The sequence below is a fragment of the Hippocampus zosterae genome, chromosome 15 (genome assembly GCF_025434085.1).
Source record: "Hippocampus zosterae strain Florida chromosome 15, ASM2543408v3, whole genome shotgun sequence".
Taxonomy (NCBI): domain Eukaryota; kingdom Metazoa; phylum Chordata; class Actinopteri; order Syngnathiformes; family Syngnathidae; genus Hippocampus; species Hippocampus zosterae.
The window spans coordinates 12,304,352-12,317,407 of NC_067465.1; the positions used below are offsets into that span (position 1 = coordinate 12,304,352).

Consider the following 13,056-nt stretch of genomic DNA (forward strand, 5'->3'; position numbering starts at 1 on the left):
TCTTTTGTCGTGTCACTTTGCGGTAACCTAAAACTGTTGCTGTTCCGTGCTAAGCTTTTGTTTTCTGCCTGTCAATTTTCGCCTTGAGATGACAATGGCAAATGTTAAAGACGTGCATGAAATGTGCACACGGCAAAGTTTCGGCCACACGTGTCAAAGTCTGCATGCCTGAGCAGCTTTTAAACAGAGCGAGCCATATTATTCACACGAATAGCGTTTCCTCATCTTATCACCTTCTTAAAGTCTGCCAGGGCGGAAAGATAAGCTTGAAGATTTTTTTTTTCCTTCAAGGTTTGACTTTACCCTTTGAGTGTTTCACTTTCTGTAAGACACGGTAGTTTTCTTTTACAACAGCTTCTAAATACAATTTGAGAACATTTTGTTTTTAAATTAAGAACGTTTTAAGAACGGCATTTATTTAGCAAGCTCTTTGGCTACCATTATTTTGAATGCATGCAATATTGCAATCTGTTTAGTCCAGTATTGGGGAACTCGTAATATAGCACATCTAGTGATCCTCATGCAAATGAGTTGGGGATGCGTTCCTTTCGTCGGTGAATATCTCATGTCCTTTCTTCCATTCGCCAACTGCTTCTTCTTTGCTTTTCAACAGTGTCAGTTTTTGACACAAAGTTTCGCCAAATTTTGTGTGATGTTGGTTCCGTATTTTCTGTTGAATCCTACTGCAGTCTTGCGGCTACTTCCAGACACGGCAATCAAAATGATTTCAATTTGTTGTCCTTTTGTCAAAGGCATCTGAATGCTACATGTAGAAAAATGGGTAAAAAGAGTCTAAGTGAAGAATATATAAATCAATATTTGTTTTCTTCCTTCCTGTTTAGTGCCTACTCGCTGCCCTGTGGGCTATTTTGGCTCAATCGGTTGTCAGCGTGAGTATGATTATAAACTACCTGATATACACACTCTGAAATTATTTATTTCATGTTACTGTTTGCACTCTTTTTTTTTCTCTGAACCTTTGAATCATTTATTGTCAGAATAGAGAATACAACAGCACTGTACCTTAATAACGAACTAAAGCTATAATTATCGCGAAAATCTCCTTTGAAAATTGATACATTACATTAGCTTTCGGGCTTCATTTTAAATATATTTATTCCGCCATTGCGGCACATTCGTACAGAAGAAGGAAGGTCAAACAGTCTTACACTTAGTGGTCTTTTACTTTCTTTTTTTTATTGCTGTCTTGCACTTGATAAATATTTAATATCATTTTTAAAATACAGTAATAAAAATGAAGCTAATAAAAACTGAAGTACGACGAAGCATTTTTGAAAAAATACAAATAAATAAAGACAAACTGAATTTAAAAAATCCAAACAAAATAAAAATGGATTATAATGACGAATCCCAAAATGTCATAGCCTTGCTCCACTGCGCACCTTTAACACATTATTAAGACAAAATGAACAATGAGCAATGGATGCCATAGTTCCCCACAAGAACCTGAGTTAAAGGTTAATTGTCACTTGTGAGTCATTCATGTGTGTGTGTGTGTGTGCGTGTGTGTGTGCGTGCGTGTGTGCCTGCATGCGCATGCAGGGTGTGCCTGTGACTACAGAGGGACAGAGCGCGAGGTGTGTGACGCTTCTGGACGTTGCCTGTGTCGTCCCAATGTGGTGGGCCAGCAATGTGATCGTTGCCGACCAGGCTACCACTCCTTCGCCAACTGCCACGGTGTGACACATGACTCATGTAGCACTATCTTATCAGTGTTAATTCATGATGAATTTATAAATGCTTTAAAATACATTTTGGTAGGGCTTTCTATTGTTGGCTTTCTATGTCCAGTAGTCACTGGAAGTGTCAGTGAAATGAATTAGTCTTTTCAATGACAATTCATTGGGTCAGAAAAAGACAAGTTACCCTGGATTGATGTACTAAAATCAACTATTTTTCCCTCCTAAGTTAAAGTTAATGAGCAATAAATAGCTATCATGTTTTTCAAAAGGTTTTTTTCCCTTGTATAATAGTGTGTTAGCGCTTATTTCTATAATGCTTTATATTTATTGTGAACCACAAACCAACAAAAAGAAGAGGTACTTTTAGCTTAGATTTGTGGCTGGAATGGATTGATTGCTTTTTCATTCATTTCAATGGGAAACGTTACCTTGATTTATGAACGTTTCAGGTTACAAACGGGCTGAAGGAACTAACTTGAGTGTCTACTTTATTTCTTTCCCAATCTCCAGCGTGCCTTTGCGATGGGGCAGGCGTGGCCGAGAGTGTCTGCAGTGCGAGCGGTCAGTGTATTTGCCTCCCCAACTATGGAGGCCAGGGCTGTGAACAATGTGCACCAGGCTACTACGGATACCCGGAATGTGCCGGTGAGTTGTGTCCGAAACAAATGCATCATTTCTTTCATTTTTTTGGTTTGAACACTATGAGCCTTTATTCAATGAGGAAATTCACATTCAACTTTTTATCAGCTTTATCCTGAGCAGAAACGGCAAGAGGCAAATTAAAGTTCAAGCTAAGGCAAGGCAAGCCAGCTTTATTTATATTGCGCATTCCATACCCAAGGCAACTCAATGCGCTTTGCACAAGCAAAGACAAAACAACAAAAAACATTGACAAACTCAACAGCCGAGGACGTTAAGAAGCAAAACCGAGAAGACCAAAGTAGCTTCCTAAAATTACTAAAAACCTCCAACGATTGCAAAACGACTTCTTTCCTCCAAGTGGGACCTGAACCATTTGATGCCGATTGAATTGAACCCCACCCAAGTTTCCAACCTGTTCAACAGTGTATTATGATCAACTATATCAAACGCTGCACTGAGATCCAACAAGAGTCGCGCCGACACCTTGTTCAATATTATTATCATTGAGTACTTTAACCCCTTTCAAGGACAGCAGACATCTTATAATGTTATCAGGTTACGAGGTGCATTCAAGACTTAATAAGAACCGTTTCTTTACTTTTACATGTGAATGTGCGATACATCATCTTCCACTTATGTTCTCACAAATGAATTGCCATTTGGGTGGGTATGCACAACATGTCCCAAAAAATGTTGGTAAAAATGTTTATATTTTAAGGATCTCCGAAAACCTATTTCTGAAAATATTAATTTAAAAAAAAGATGTCCAAAGGTCCCGTTCATTGAAAATTGCTGATTTATTTTAGAATTGCCGTTTCCAGTGCAAAAATATGGCTGCTTGATGGATTGACTGCTCACATGCATCTTTTTATGGCCTCCTCTGTGAAGCGGCCGTCCCTATTCGTCTCCCACGCTATCTCCTACAGCCCACGTCGTCTGTTGAATTTCATATACTACACTTTGAGTGACACGCCATCTCCCATCTTCCTTTTAAGGAATGCAGCTTCCCCAGAAAAGACAACCGTTTGGACTGTATATGTGACTATATCTGACCTTTTGCCTGCTTGATTTATCCAGCCTGCCAGTGTTCCACGGAAGGCTCGTACGGCACCCAGTGCAACCCGCTGACAGGCCAGTGTCTGTGTCTGCCTGGTGTGGTGGGCCAGCAGTGTGACCAATGCGCTTCTGGACTCGGGTTCCCCTCGTGCTCAGGTAACACACACCCAAAAACTGTAATGTTGTTTTTTTGGGGTCGGGGGGAGGGCGGTCTTTATTTATTTCTCACTTTGTATTCCAGCCTCCATCAGTCAGTGCAATCCACATGGTACAGAGAGCAGGGAACCTGAAACGGTATGAAGATGATTAACTCTTTCATTCCACAAGACATACTTGTACGTCTTTTTAAAATTAGGCCCCGCCTACCAAGGACGTACTTGTACGTCTGAGTCTTTTGTTTTGTGTCATAGAGAGGAGGAGGGTCTGATGCAATCTGTGAATGAGAATAAGCCGTTTGCATCGTAAATTATGTAAAAAAAGCGACCAGTAGGTGGCAGTGGTGCCTCACGTGCTTGAAATGCTGCTTTTACAAAAAGCTATTTTTCTCAGTTTTTTGCCCATGAATCGCCATTTTCATGAAACTTAGCCATTTTGTAATGGCGATTGCTGAAGAATGGAAAAAGATAGAAACAACTTTTTTTTTTTCTGCTGAGCGAAGAGAGTCCAAACTTTATTTTGGTAGGCTCCATGTTTATATAGCATTAGAACCAAATATTCTGTGGGCATTGCAAGATGAGTCAAAATCCGCTGGGAGGTTGAGGGGGTTGCTCCAGTGAAAATGGCTGGGATTGAATGAGTTAATAAAAAGGACAATGTTGAGTGACCAGATTTATTTATTATTTTTATTTAATGTCAGAGAGCCCTCAACCACCTCATGAACCCTTTTGAGGAACAATTCTAAAAATGAATGCCCTGTCACTTGTTCAGGGTGTAGAATTAGTATGAGTCATTGATGCTCAGTATTTACATGGTTGAATTAGCTGTCTAGCTATTTTCAATCATCATTATTGGCCAAGTATGTGGAAGACACAAGGAATATGTCTCCGCTAGTAGAGGCTACACTCGTACTGCAATAACAAGCATCTACGATAAACAAAGACATGACATGACAAGTATCAAAAGACTTTCTACTTTCAATCCAGCTCTTTGAAAACTGGGGTATTTTTTTTAACGCAGCTGTGTTGCTAAAAGTGCATCCACCCAGTTGATTGAACGAGGAAATGCCCTTTTTCCTCCTTGTAATGTTAGCCTAATTAAATTGAAGGAAAAGAGGCTTCCTGCCCTTTAGAAAAGGAAGCAAAACAAGAACGAGAAGCAACGCGTTGCCAAGTTTGAGTTCACCTTTTGTAATGCGTGAAAGAAAGAAAATAATTCCTCTAAGGGAGTAAATAGTAGTGCAGGCAATCATGATAGCGAAGGAAAAGAGAAAAAACGTACTCTGTGGTCAACAGTTGCCTCCGCTTTTGTTTCAGGGTTCCTGCCGCTGCCGAGCCAACACGGAGGGAGCTTCATGTGACAGGTGTAAGCCTCTTCACTGGAATCTGTCAACTGACAACACATACGGCTGTGAAGGTAACTTTTCAAAGCAGACATGATGCAACTTGGTCACCATTTAAAACCATTCTCAGATCTCTTTAAAACAGGTCCACGAGAGGCAGCAAAAGTCAGCAAAGCAACAGCAAGACACATACTGTACTACATGTATATTTCATGTTTATGTTTATTGTATTTTGTTATTTATAAACTAACCTAACCTAACGTATACTTTTTGTGATCCGCTATCAGTAATGGCTAAGGGAGTTTCACTTATTTTTATACGTTCCGAATGATTGCGTTCAGCCTTTGAAAGTTCTGCTTAAACTGGTCTTGGGGAATCGTCATAGTCAGTGCAGTGTTATGAAATGTGATATGAGACACATTAAAAATTCGGTACTACTTCAATTCCCTGCCGTTTCTCATGCTAATTGAAGAGAGAAAACACCATTGACTGGCAAAAGAGTTGCAGCACAGCAAGAGACACGAAAGCCTTACCTGCATGTAAAGGTGCTTTGCAATTTTATGGGCACTTGAAGACCTCGTTTTCTTTCACCAAAGCAGCTCAACTTTATGCTTAGCTTTTATGCTAAGTCCGGCGCATTTACACTGTTTATTCTTGTGTGCGGCCTCCAATGAAATAAATAAATAAATAAATAGATAGATACACTCTAAATTGTCCCTAGGTGTGAGTGTGAGCGTGGATGGTTGTTCGTCTTTGTGTGCCCTGCGATTGGCTGGCAACCGATTCAGGGTGTCCCCCGCCTACTGCCCGAAGACAGCTGGGATAGGCTCCAGCACCCCCCGCGACCCTAGTGAGGATCAAGCGGCTCGGAAGATGAATGAATGAATGAATGAATAGATAGATAGAGGGTGGCCCGGTAGTCCAGTGGTTAGCACGTCGGCTTCACAGTGCAGAGGTACCGGGTTCGATTCCAGCTCCGGCCTCCCTGTGTGGAGTTTGCATGTCCTCCCCGGGCCTGCGTGGGTTTTCTCCGGGTGCTCCGGTTTCCTCCCACATTCCAAAAACATGCGTTGCAGGCTGATTGAACACTCTAAATTGTCCCTAGGTGTGAGTGTGAGTGCGAATGGTTGTTCTTTTCTGTGTGCCCTGCGATTGGCTGGCAACCGATTCAGGGTGTCCCCCGCCTACTGCCCGAAGACAGCTGGGATAGGCTCCAGCACCCCCCGCGACCCTAGTGAGGATCAAGCGGCTCGGAAGATGAATGAATGAATAAATAGATAGATGGATGGTTAAATAAATAAATCAATCTTTTGGAATTAGGGCGGCCCGGTGGTCCAGTGGTTTGCGCGTTGACCTCACAATGCAGAGGTGCAGGGTTCCATTCCAGCTCCTCCCTGTGTGGAGTTTGCATGTTCTCCCCGGGCCTGCGTGGGTTTTCTCCGGGTGCTCCGGTTTCCTCCCACATTCCAGAAACATGCATGGCAGGCTGATTGAACACTCCAAATTTTCCCTTGATGTGAGTGTGAACGCGATCGGTTACTCGTCTCTTTGTGCCCTGCGATTGGCTGGCAACCGGTTCAGGGTGTCCCCCGCCTACTGCCCGAATACAGCTGGGATAGGCTCCAGAACCCCCTGCGACCCTCGTGAGGATAAGCGGATCGGAAAATGAATGAATGAATGAATGAATGAATCTTTTGGATTTCAATCACCAAAGAAGGCAAAGGAGACGACTTCTGAAAATACATAGCAGTGTTGTTGTGGTCAAATGTGTCTATTTCATCTGAAAAACAAAAGGTCTGGGCCTCATGCTGTGCTCGGATACCTTTCCCCTATTACAGAGCCGCTCTGTAGCAAGAATGTGACCTCAACGACGAGATGGGGGTGAAAGAAAAAAAGTTTTTAATATCTGAAGAATGCCTACGGTTGCTTGCGGCTGGACATATATGGGGATGTTTTGATTTCACTCGGTTGACTTTCAAGCCCCCAGGGAGTTTTTGTGCTCTTGCCCCTCACCCATGAAAGTGACTATATTCTGCAATCAGAGTCTATTCAGCTCATAACCTTCCTCTCTTTCTTCCATCTTTTTTTTTTCTGTTTCATTTCAGTGTGCAGGTGTGATGTCAAAGGGACGCTGAGCGGTGTTGGAGAGTGTCAGCAGGTGGTTAACATTTGAGTCACAACATTCATTCATTCCAATTTAAATTTTATGTGCGTTTGAATTTCAGTGTTGAACTTGTCTTTCGCTTTTGAATTTTATCTTGCGCAATTGCCTTGCATCGAAAACATTCCATACCATTAAAATGGCCTTGCCTTTTGTTTTCCATCCGTGCAGAGAAATGGGCAGTGCCACTGCAAGCCTCGCGTAGGCGGTCGTACGTGCGATGTCTGCGACCGCGGCTACTTCCTGTTGCAGAAAAATAATTATTTGGGCTGCCAAGGTGCGTCCGCGGCAACATACTCAATTTTCTTCATGAAAAAAAAAATCCTTCTAAAAATGTGGAATCCTTCGCAGGTTGTGAATGCGACGTTGGTGGCGCCATCAGCGCGGCTTGTGACGCGACCTCCGGCCAATGCCGTTGCCGTAGTAACATAGACGGTCTGAAATGCACACGGTAGGACTTTTCCAAACATTTCAATGATGAAAATTGCACACGAGGTTTACTTCAGGCGATGGCGTTCCTTCTCAGGCCAGCCCCGGGGTATTATTTCCCCACCTTGCATCAGTTCAAGTTTGAGGTGGAGGACGGCACCACAGCAAACGGCAGGCCTGTGCGTTTCGGTTACGACCCCCGAGAGTTCCCCGAATTCAGCTGGAGAGGTTACGCTGAGCTTTCCCCCGCACAGGTGAGCATGCATTTGAAACACCTTCTGACAAACGAAAGTCCAAAATATTGATCCGGTAAATGATTCTATTGTTACAATTGAACACTCGCGATCGTAAACAAACACAGGACAGCGTTTTCAAAGACGAGCCCTCCCACAAATAGTGAAAACCCAAAAGTCATTGACACTCCCTCGAAAAGGCTTGAAGTTGCAAGTCAAGTCAATAGTTGCAGCAAGATGGTGGCAAAGCACTATTTTTGTCTGAAACAACTCACTTCAACTTAGGGCCTTGACAGAAAGATGCCACAAGATGACGACAAAGCTATACTTTAATTCTGGGGTGTCTATTTCGAGTTTCCCCTGGAGGGCCGTTATGAATTTTGGGGAACCATATACTGTAAATGTTTAATCACCGCCACATATTACATACACAGCGGACAACAAATTGATGGATAACAAATTTTAAAATCAGAAATCAAGAATAATGACTGTTATTGTGGATTACATATGACAATTTGAAATTTTGGTGCAGACGTTAGCAAGCATCATGGAACTTGACATGCTTGATTTGCTTTCGCCAGCCACATAAAATGATGTGGCGGGCCAGATCTGGCCCACGGGCGTAGACTTTGACACCCGTGCTGTAATTGATGCAATATATAACATCTGAAAGTTTGTGAGAACATGTCATGTTGTGTTATCATCAATGTACTTCAGTCTAATTGAATGGCTTGCCTTGTACGCCTTCCTCCTCTTCCACGCCTACTTTTCAGATGAAATACTTTCTGTCAGCTACTTCTTTCTAAACCTTCACAAATTAATTCTCAGGACTTTGGGAGAAATTTCAGGATGTACCTAATCAGTCAAAATTTTACAGTTTAAATTCATATGACCTTCTTTCAACTTTTCAATGGTACTATTTGCACAATTTCCTCTTCTTTAACAAGGAGATGGACTGCGAAATTGATTTCCTGGTTCATTTCGAGTCTGTATTTAAACGGACCTCGTCAGCATGCCGGTGACATTTTGAAACCAAGACGACATCTAACAATTGATGAGCACCAGCTCGCGTAGAGGAAAGTGCCACTGAGCTTAGCGTGTCACACAGTGTTATGAACGGATATGAGAGACTGGAAGAGTCACTGAAAGGCAGAGAAGTGGACGTCCTTGGACCAAACATATGTTTACCATTCACCTTGTGCAAGAAGTACCTGTCACTTTGAACAGTTGGACATGAAAATGTTTCAAGAAAGTCGAATGAAGTTTACCTGTAAGAGGATACGGAGCACATTTTAGGCTCATCCGGAATTTCCAACCAAAAGCAAAATATCACTTTGTGAGTTCTGTAGTGTAATAAACCGCCAACCAACTTTTTTTAAGCTTCTGATCGCCTCTTCTGCAGCAATTTCTTGAGCTGTTTCTTTGCAGCCAGAGGTGATCCTCACCCTTCCCCTTGGCTTTCCTGCCACTTTCCATCTTGTAATGCGCTACGCCACCCCGCAAAATAAGGGAAGGGCCGCACGATTAAGAGCAAGGCTCACAGTGGCGGACGAAGCCGTCTCTCCGCCGTGCTGTGACTGTAAGTAGAGGGCGGCGCTTGGGTGCATTTTTTTTTCCTCTCCTGGCTTGCAGTGTGTTGATGAAGGCTCTTGTGATTGCGCAACCGCTTTGCCTCCTGAACCCTTTCCGATGTGCATCCAATGTTTCATTCGGTCAGTCGCTTGTCCCTGTCGTCCTCCCCCTGCAGAGTGAAGTCAGAGTCATAGTGCATGTTGAGTGGAAAGATGCCAGGCGCAACTTATTCCGCGTGGTGCTGCGGTTCACTAACCCGAGCCCTGCCACCGTGAGTGGTAGCGTCAAGGCGACTAATAACAGAGGCCATGCAGGTAAGTCAGCCTCTGGAGAGTGAAGGTTGTTCCATTCAAGCATCTGTAGTCATCCACGCAATGACCAAATCAGAAGTTCTCAGTTGGTTTCACTTGGGACCCACGTTTTATTTACATCAACAACACAGAAGTAAACAATAGTAGATAAATAATACAAGTATTAAAGGTCACATTGCAAATGCATGGGAAAAAAATATTGTGTTGAATTCACAAAATGTTATCTCGTCAAAGAGCTGCGTCAAAATAACATTTTTGAAGTACTGTAGATGTAAGGTCTACTTAAAATTGTATCTCGATCCAGATTGTTATTTTGTGCAACCTCAACATTGCTCCACTCGCCACCATCTGCGTTTTTTCTTTTTTATTTATTTATTTTTTTAATGATGATCGCATACTACTGTTTAGACTAAGCAAGTTTGATAACACATTTTTTTTTCTTTGTCGACCAATACCTGCATGAGTATTTACGCATTGTGAATTACGGATACCGATACTAAGTCCCAATCCCACTAACACTTATAATACATAAATTTCAATTCACAAATTGACATGTAATTGTGACCAAAAAACTTGAAGATTCAAATCACTTCTGTCAAGCAGGCGCAGTGTAGCACCAACTCTTGGCAAGAAGACTTATTCAATGTTATTTTTAAATTATTTTTTATTTATTTATTTTTGCTGTAGATATCGGTGACTGGTATCAGCATCTTTCTTGGACCTCAATACCTTGAAATAAGGCCAATACTGATACCTTTTTGTGGTCAAGATTTAAATGTCAGTGCTTAAGCCATCGTTCAGATATACAGCAACATACGATGGGTTACGATGCGCGCGTATTGGCAGATACCCGATGTGTATCAGATTTTCATCCACATTTGGGAAAAGCCTAATTCTGATCTGAAGAGATGTGTTCTTTTTCGATTTAATTTGTTAAATAGGTGTGCCACTTCAGAGCAAAAAAATAATAATAAAATTAAATCTGGCAGAGTTGAATAAAAAAAGGTTTGTAAAGACAGACATGTGCAACACACATGGACACACAGGAATTGCATTTTTTCGGGATGAATAAATATGTCAAATTAAAATCAAGTCAAATGAAAGCGCACTAATCTCGCACAAAAACCCACCAAATTGCCATTTACGTGGCATGCGGTGTTGGTACAAACCCGATTTTAGGTCCCGACTCTCTAGTTGAGAATCACTGACGGAACAACACTGACATTCGTACAAATGTCTCATCAAATGTCACGTTTGTGCGCCCTGCAGCAGAGCAGAGTAAGGAAGTGGTTTTCCCTGCGAGTCCGCAACCGTCGTTCCTCACTGTGCCTGGCGACGGCTTTGCTGAGCCATTTGCGTTGACACCCGGCAACTGGATCATCCGCATTGAGGCACCCGGGGTTTTTCTCGTGAGTTGCCCAAAAGAGAAGAAAAATTGACCAAAGGAATATGTGTCGCGCCATAAACCCCCAAACTTGTGATTACACCTACACTTGGCCTTCCGTTCTTTATTGCAGCCCACTGAGCATTTTCCTGATCATCATCAATATAATTATTATTAGTCCTGTAATATTTGTTACATTTTCACTCGATGCCGTTAAAATAACTCGTTCGTTTATTAATTGTAAAACTCTCTGTCGAAGAAGCAGTTTTATGTGACCTCTACATTTCACATTCTTTGTTGTCAATTCATATTTTTTGGGGGGGGTAAAAATTGTAAAAAAAAAAAGCATACAATTTTCCATATTTATTACTTATTAATTGTAAAGTAAATATAAGTTAATTAAGTAAATAAGTTAATATTTAGGAAATAATTGTTAGCACATTAACATTTTAATTCTACTACTATTATGACTAATAATAATAATCATGATAACAACACTAGTCAACACATTTTGACTAAATGTTTTGATCAGCTGCTGGTCAACTTTTCTAGAGGAATTGAGCTGATTCCAAATCTGCCCTTGTATGTTCGATCAATCAGTTTTTCATAATAATAATAATAATAACAAAATAACAGTTAAATAATAGGTAATATTAATGTATATTAATTCACCTTTATGATAGATGGGTTAGGTTAAGCAACGGTTGTGATTTTTTATTTTCTGGAAAGTCATAGATATAAATTACAATGCATGGGAAAGTCCATAAGTTTTACAAGATCCCCAAAAGACATGAAATCGGTCTCAAAAATACGTTTAGCGACACATAAATCCATCTCTGATTAAAATGACTTGTTGACCAGTGTAATGATAGGAATGATATCTATAATAATAACAATGTAATACTTCTACTGCTACAACTATGGCTTCTAATAATAATGATGATGATGTAAATAATAAAAATAAAAATATAAATGCATGACTATTTTATTATCAAAAATAATTTCCCTAGCATATGTTCACTGTGAAAAATTCCCTCGTCTTTGAATAACGCATCTGTCGGTTGTAAGAGTCCAACGTGTCCTTCGGGAACGCGTTGCAACATTTTCTGGCCTGTCATTTTGCTCCAGTGACAAAATGCATCTTGCTCCTCAGGACTATTTGGTCCTGCTGCCTCAGGATTACTACGAAGCGTCGCTGCTGCACAAAGAGATCACAGAGCCCTGCACATATGTGCCCACAGAACGCAGGAATAAAAAGTGATTCTGTATTTTCTTTGTTTTGTTTCCAAGAGACACCCAACATTTTTTGCTTTCTGTTCAAGCTCCCTTTGTGCCTTCTAGCTGTCTGCTGTACAAGCACGTGCCCATGGATGGATTCAGCTCGGCTTTGGGCTCGCAGGGAAGCTTTTCGAGCCGGAGGGCCCACAAGAGGAGGCAGGCGCCGGTGCGACGGCCCACCCCGGATCACCCTGACATGGTCTCCCTGCATGGCACACAGGTGACACCGCAACGCCTTTATATCTGCCGTTTTTAGCATTGATTTTTATTTTTAATCCGCCTTCTCAATGATGCATTTTCACACAATTTACAACAGATTTCATTCACGCATTCACGCGTTACGTTGAGTAATGCCTTGGGTGCACTGACTCACTCATCTAAATCTTCTTCAGATAACATAAACCGCTACTACACATAATAATGTTTACTTCTACTTAGCAGTTGCAGCTAACTGCCACCAGGTTGCAGCTTTGGGTAAGAATTGACAAGATTGAAACAGTTTTCAGTCATTGTGCCTCCCTTACACAACGTGTGGTGCATTCGACAAAAACTAATAGCTGATAATAAAATACAGGAGGTCACCTGATTCCTAACACAAAAGTACTCAATGAAGGCAGTCAAAAAAATAACTGTACATCATGGACCATGTTAAAAAAAACTTTTGATAGCTTCAACGTAGAAAATTTGCTGTGGAAAGTTTGAGTTTTGCCATTGAAACGTTAATCCTTAAATATGTCAAAATATAAATATAAAAAATATTTATATTTTATATATAAATATAAAATATGT

The 13,056-nt window shown here is 41.3% G+C and overlaps 1 protein-coding gene across 5 annotated transcripts in view; it reads left to right on the top strand.

The window, feature by feature from the left end:
- si:ch211-241e1.3 (laminin subunit alpha-3) overlaps positions 1 to 13,056 on the top strand; it is a 68,253-nt gene that overhangs the window by 20,841 nt on the left and 34,356 nt on the right. For 4 of the 5 annotated variants that reach the window (XM_052087800.1, XM_052087801.1, XM_052087803.1 and 1 more), the window contains exons 11-24: positions 843 to 890; positions 1,564 to 1,698; positions 2,214 to 2,348; positions 3,423 to 3,557; positions 3,643 to 3,695; positions 4,874 to 4,973; positions 7,005 to 7,057; positions 7,232 to 7,337; positions 7,412 to 7,511; positions 7,587 to 7,743; positions 9,470 to 9,608; positions 10,875 to 11,014; positions 12,143 to 12,246; positions 12,331 to 12,487. In XM_052087800.1, the coding sequence (XP_051943760.1) occupies positions 843 to 890; positions 1,564 to 1,698; positions 2,214 to 2,348; positions 3,423 to 3,557; positions 3,643 to 3,695; positions 4,874 to 4,973; positions 7,005 to 7,057; positions 7,232 to 7,337; positions 7,412 to 7,511; positions 7,587 to 7,743; positions 9,470 to 9,608; positions 10,875 to 11,014; positions 12,143 to 12,246; positions 12,331 to 12,487 (1,562 nt within the window). The remainder of the gene's footprint in view (positions 1 to 842; positions 891 to 1,563; positions 1,699 to 2,213; positions 2,349 to 3,422; positions 3,558 to 3,642; positions 3,696 to 4,873; positions 4,974 to 7,004; positions 7,058 to 7,231; positions 7,338 to 7,411; positions 7,512 to 7,586; positions 7,744 to 9,469; positions 9,609 to 10,874; positions 11,015 to 12,142; positions 12,247 to 12,330; positions 12,488 to 13,056) is intronic. The other variant, XM_052087802.1, reaches the window with a different exon arrangement.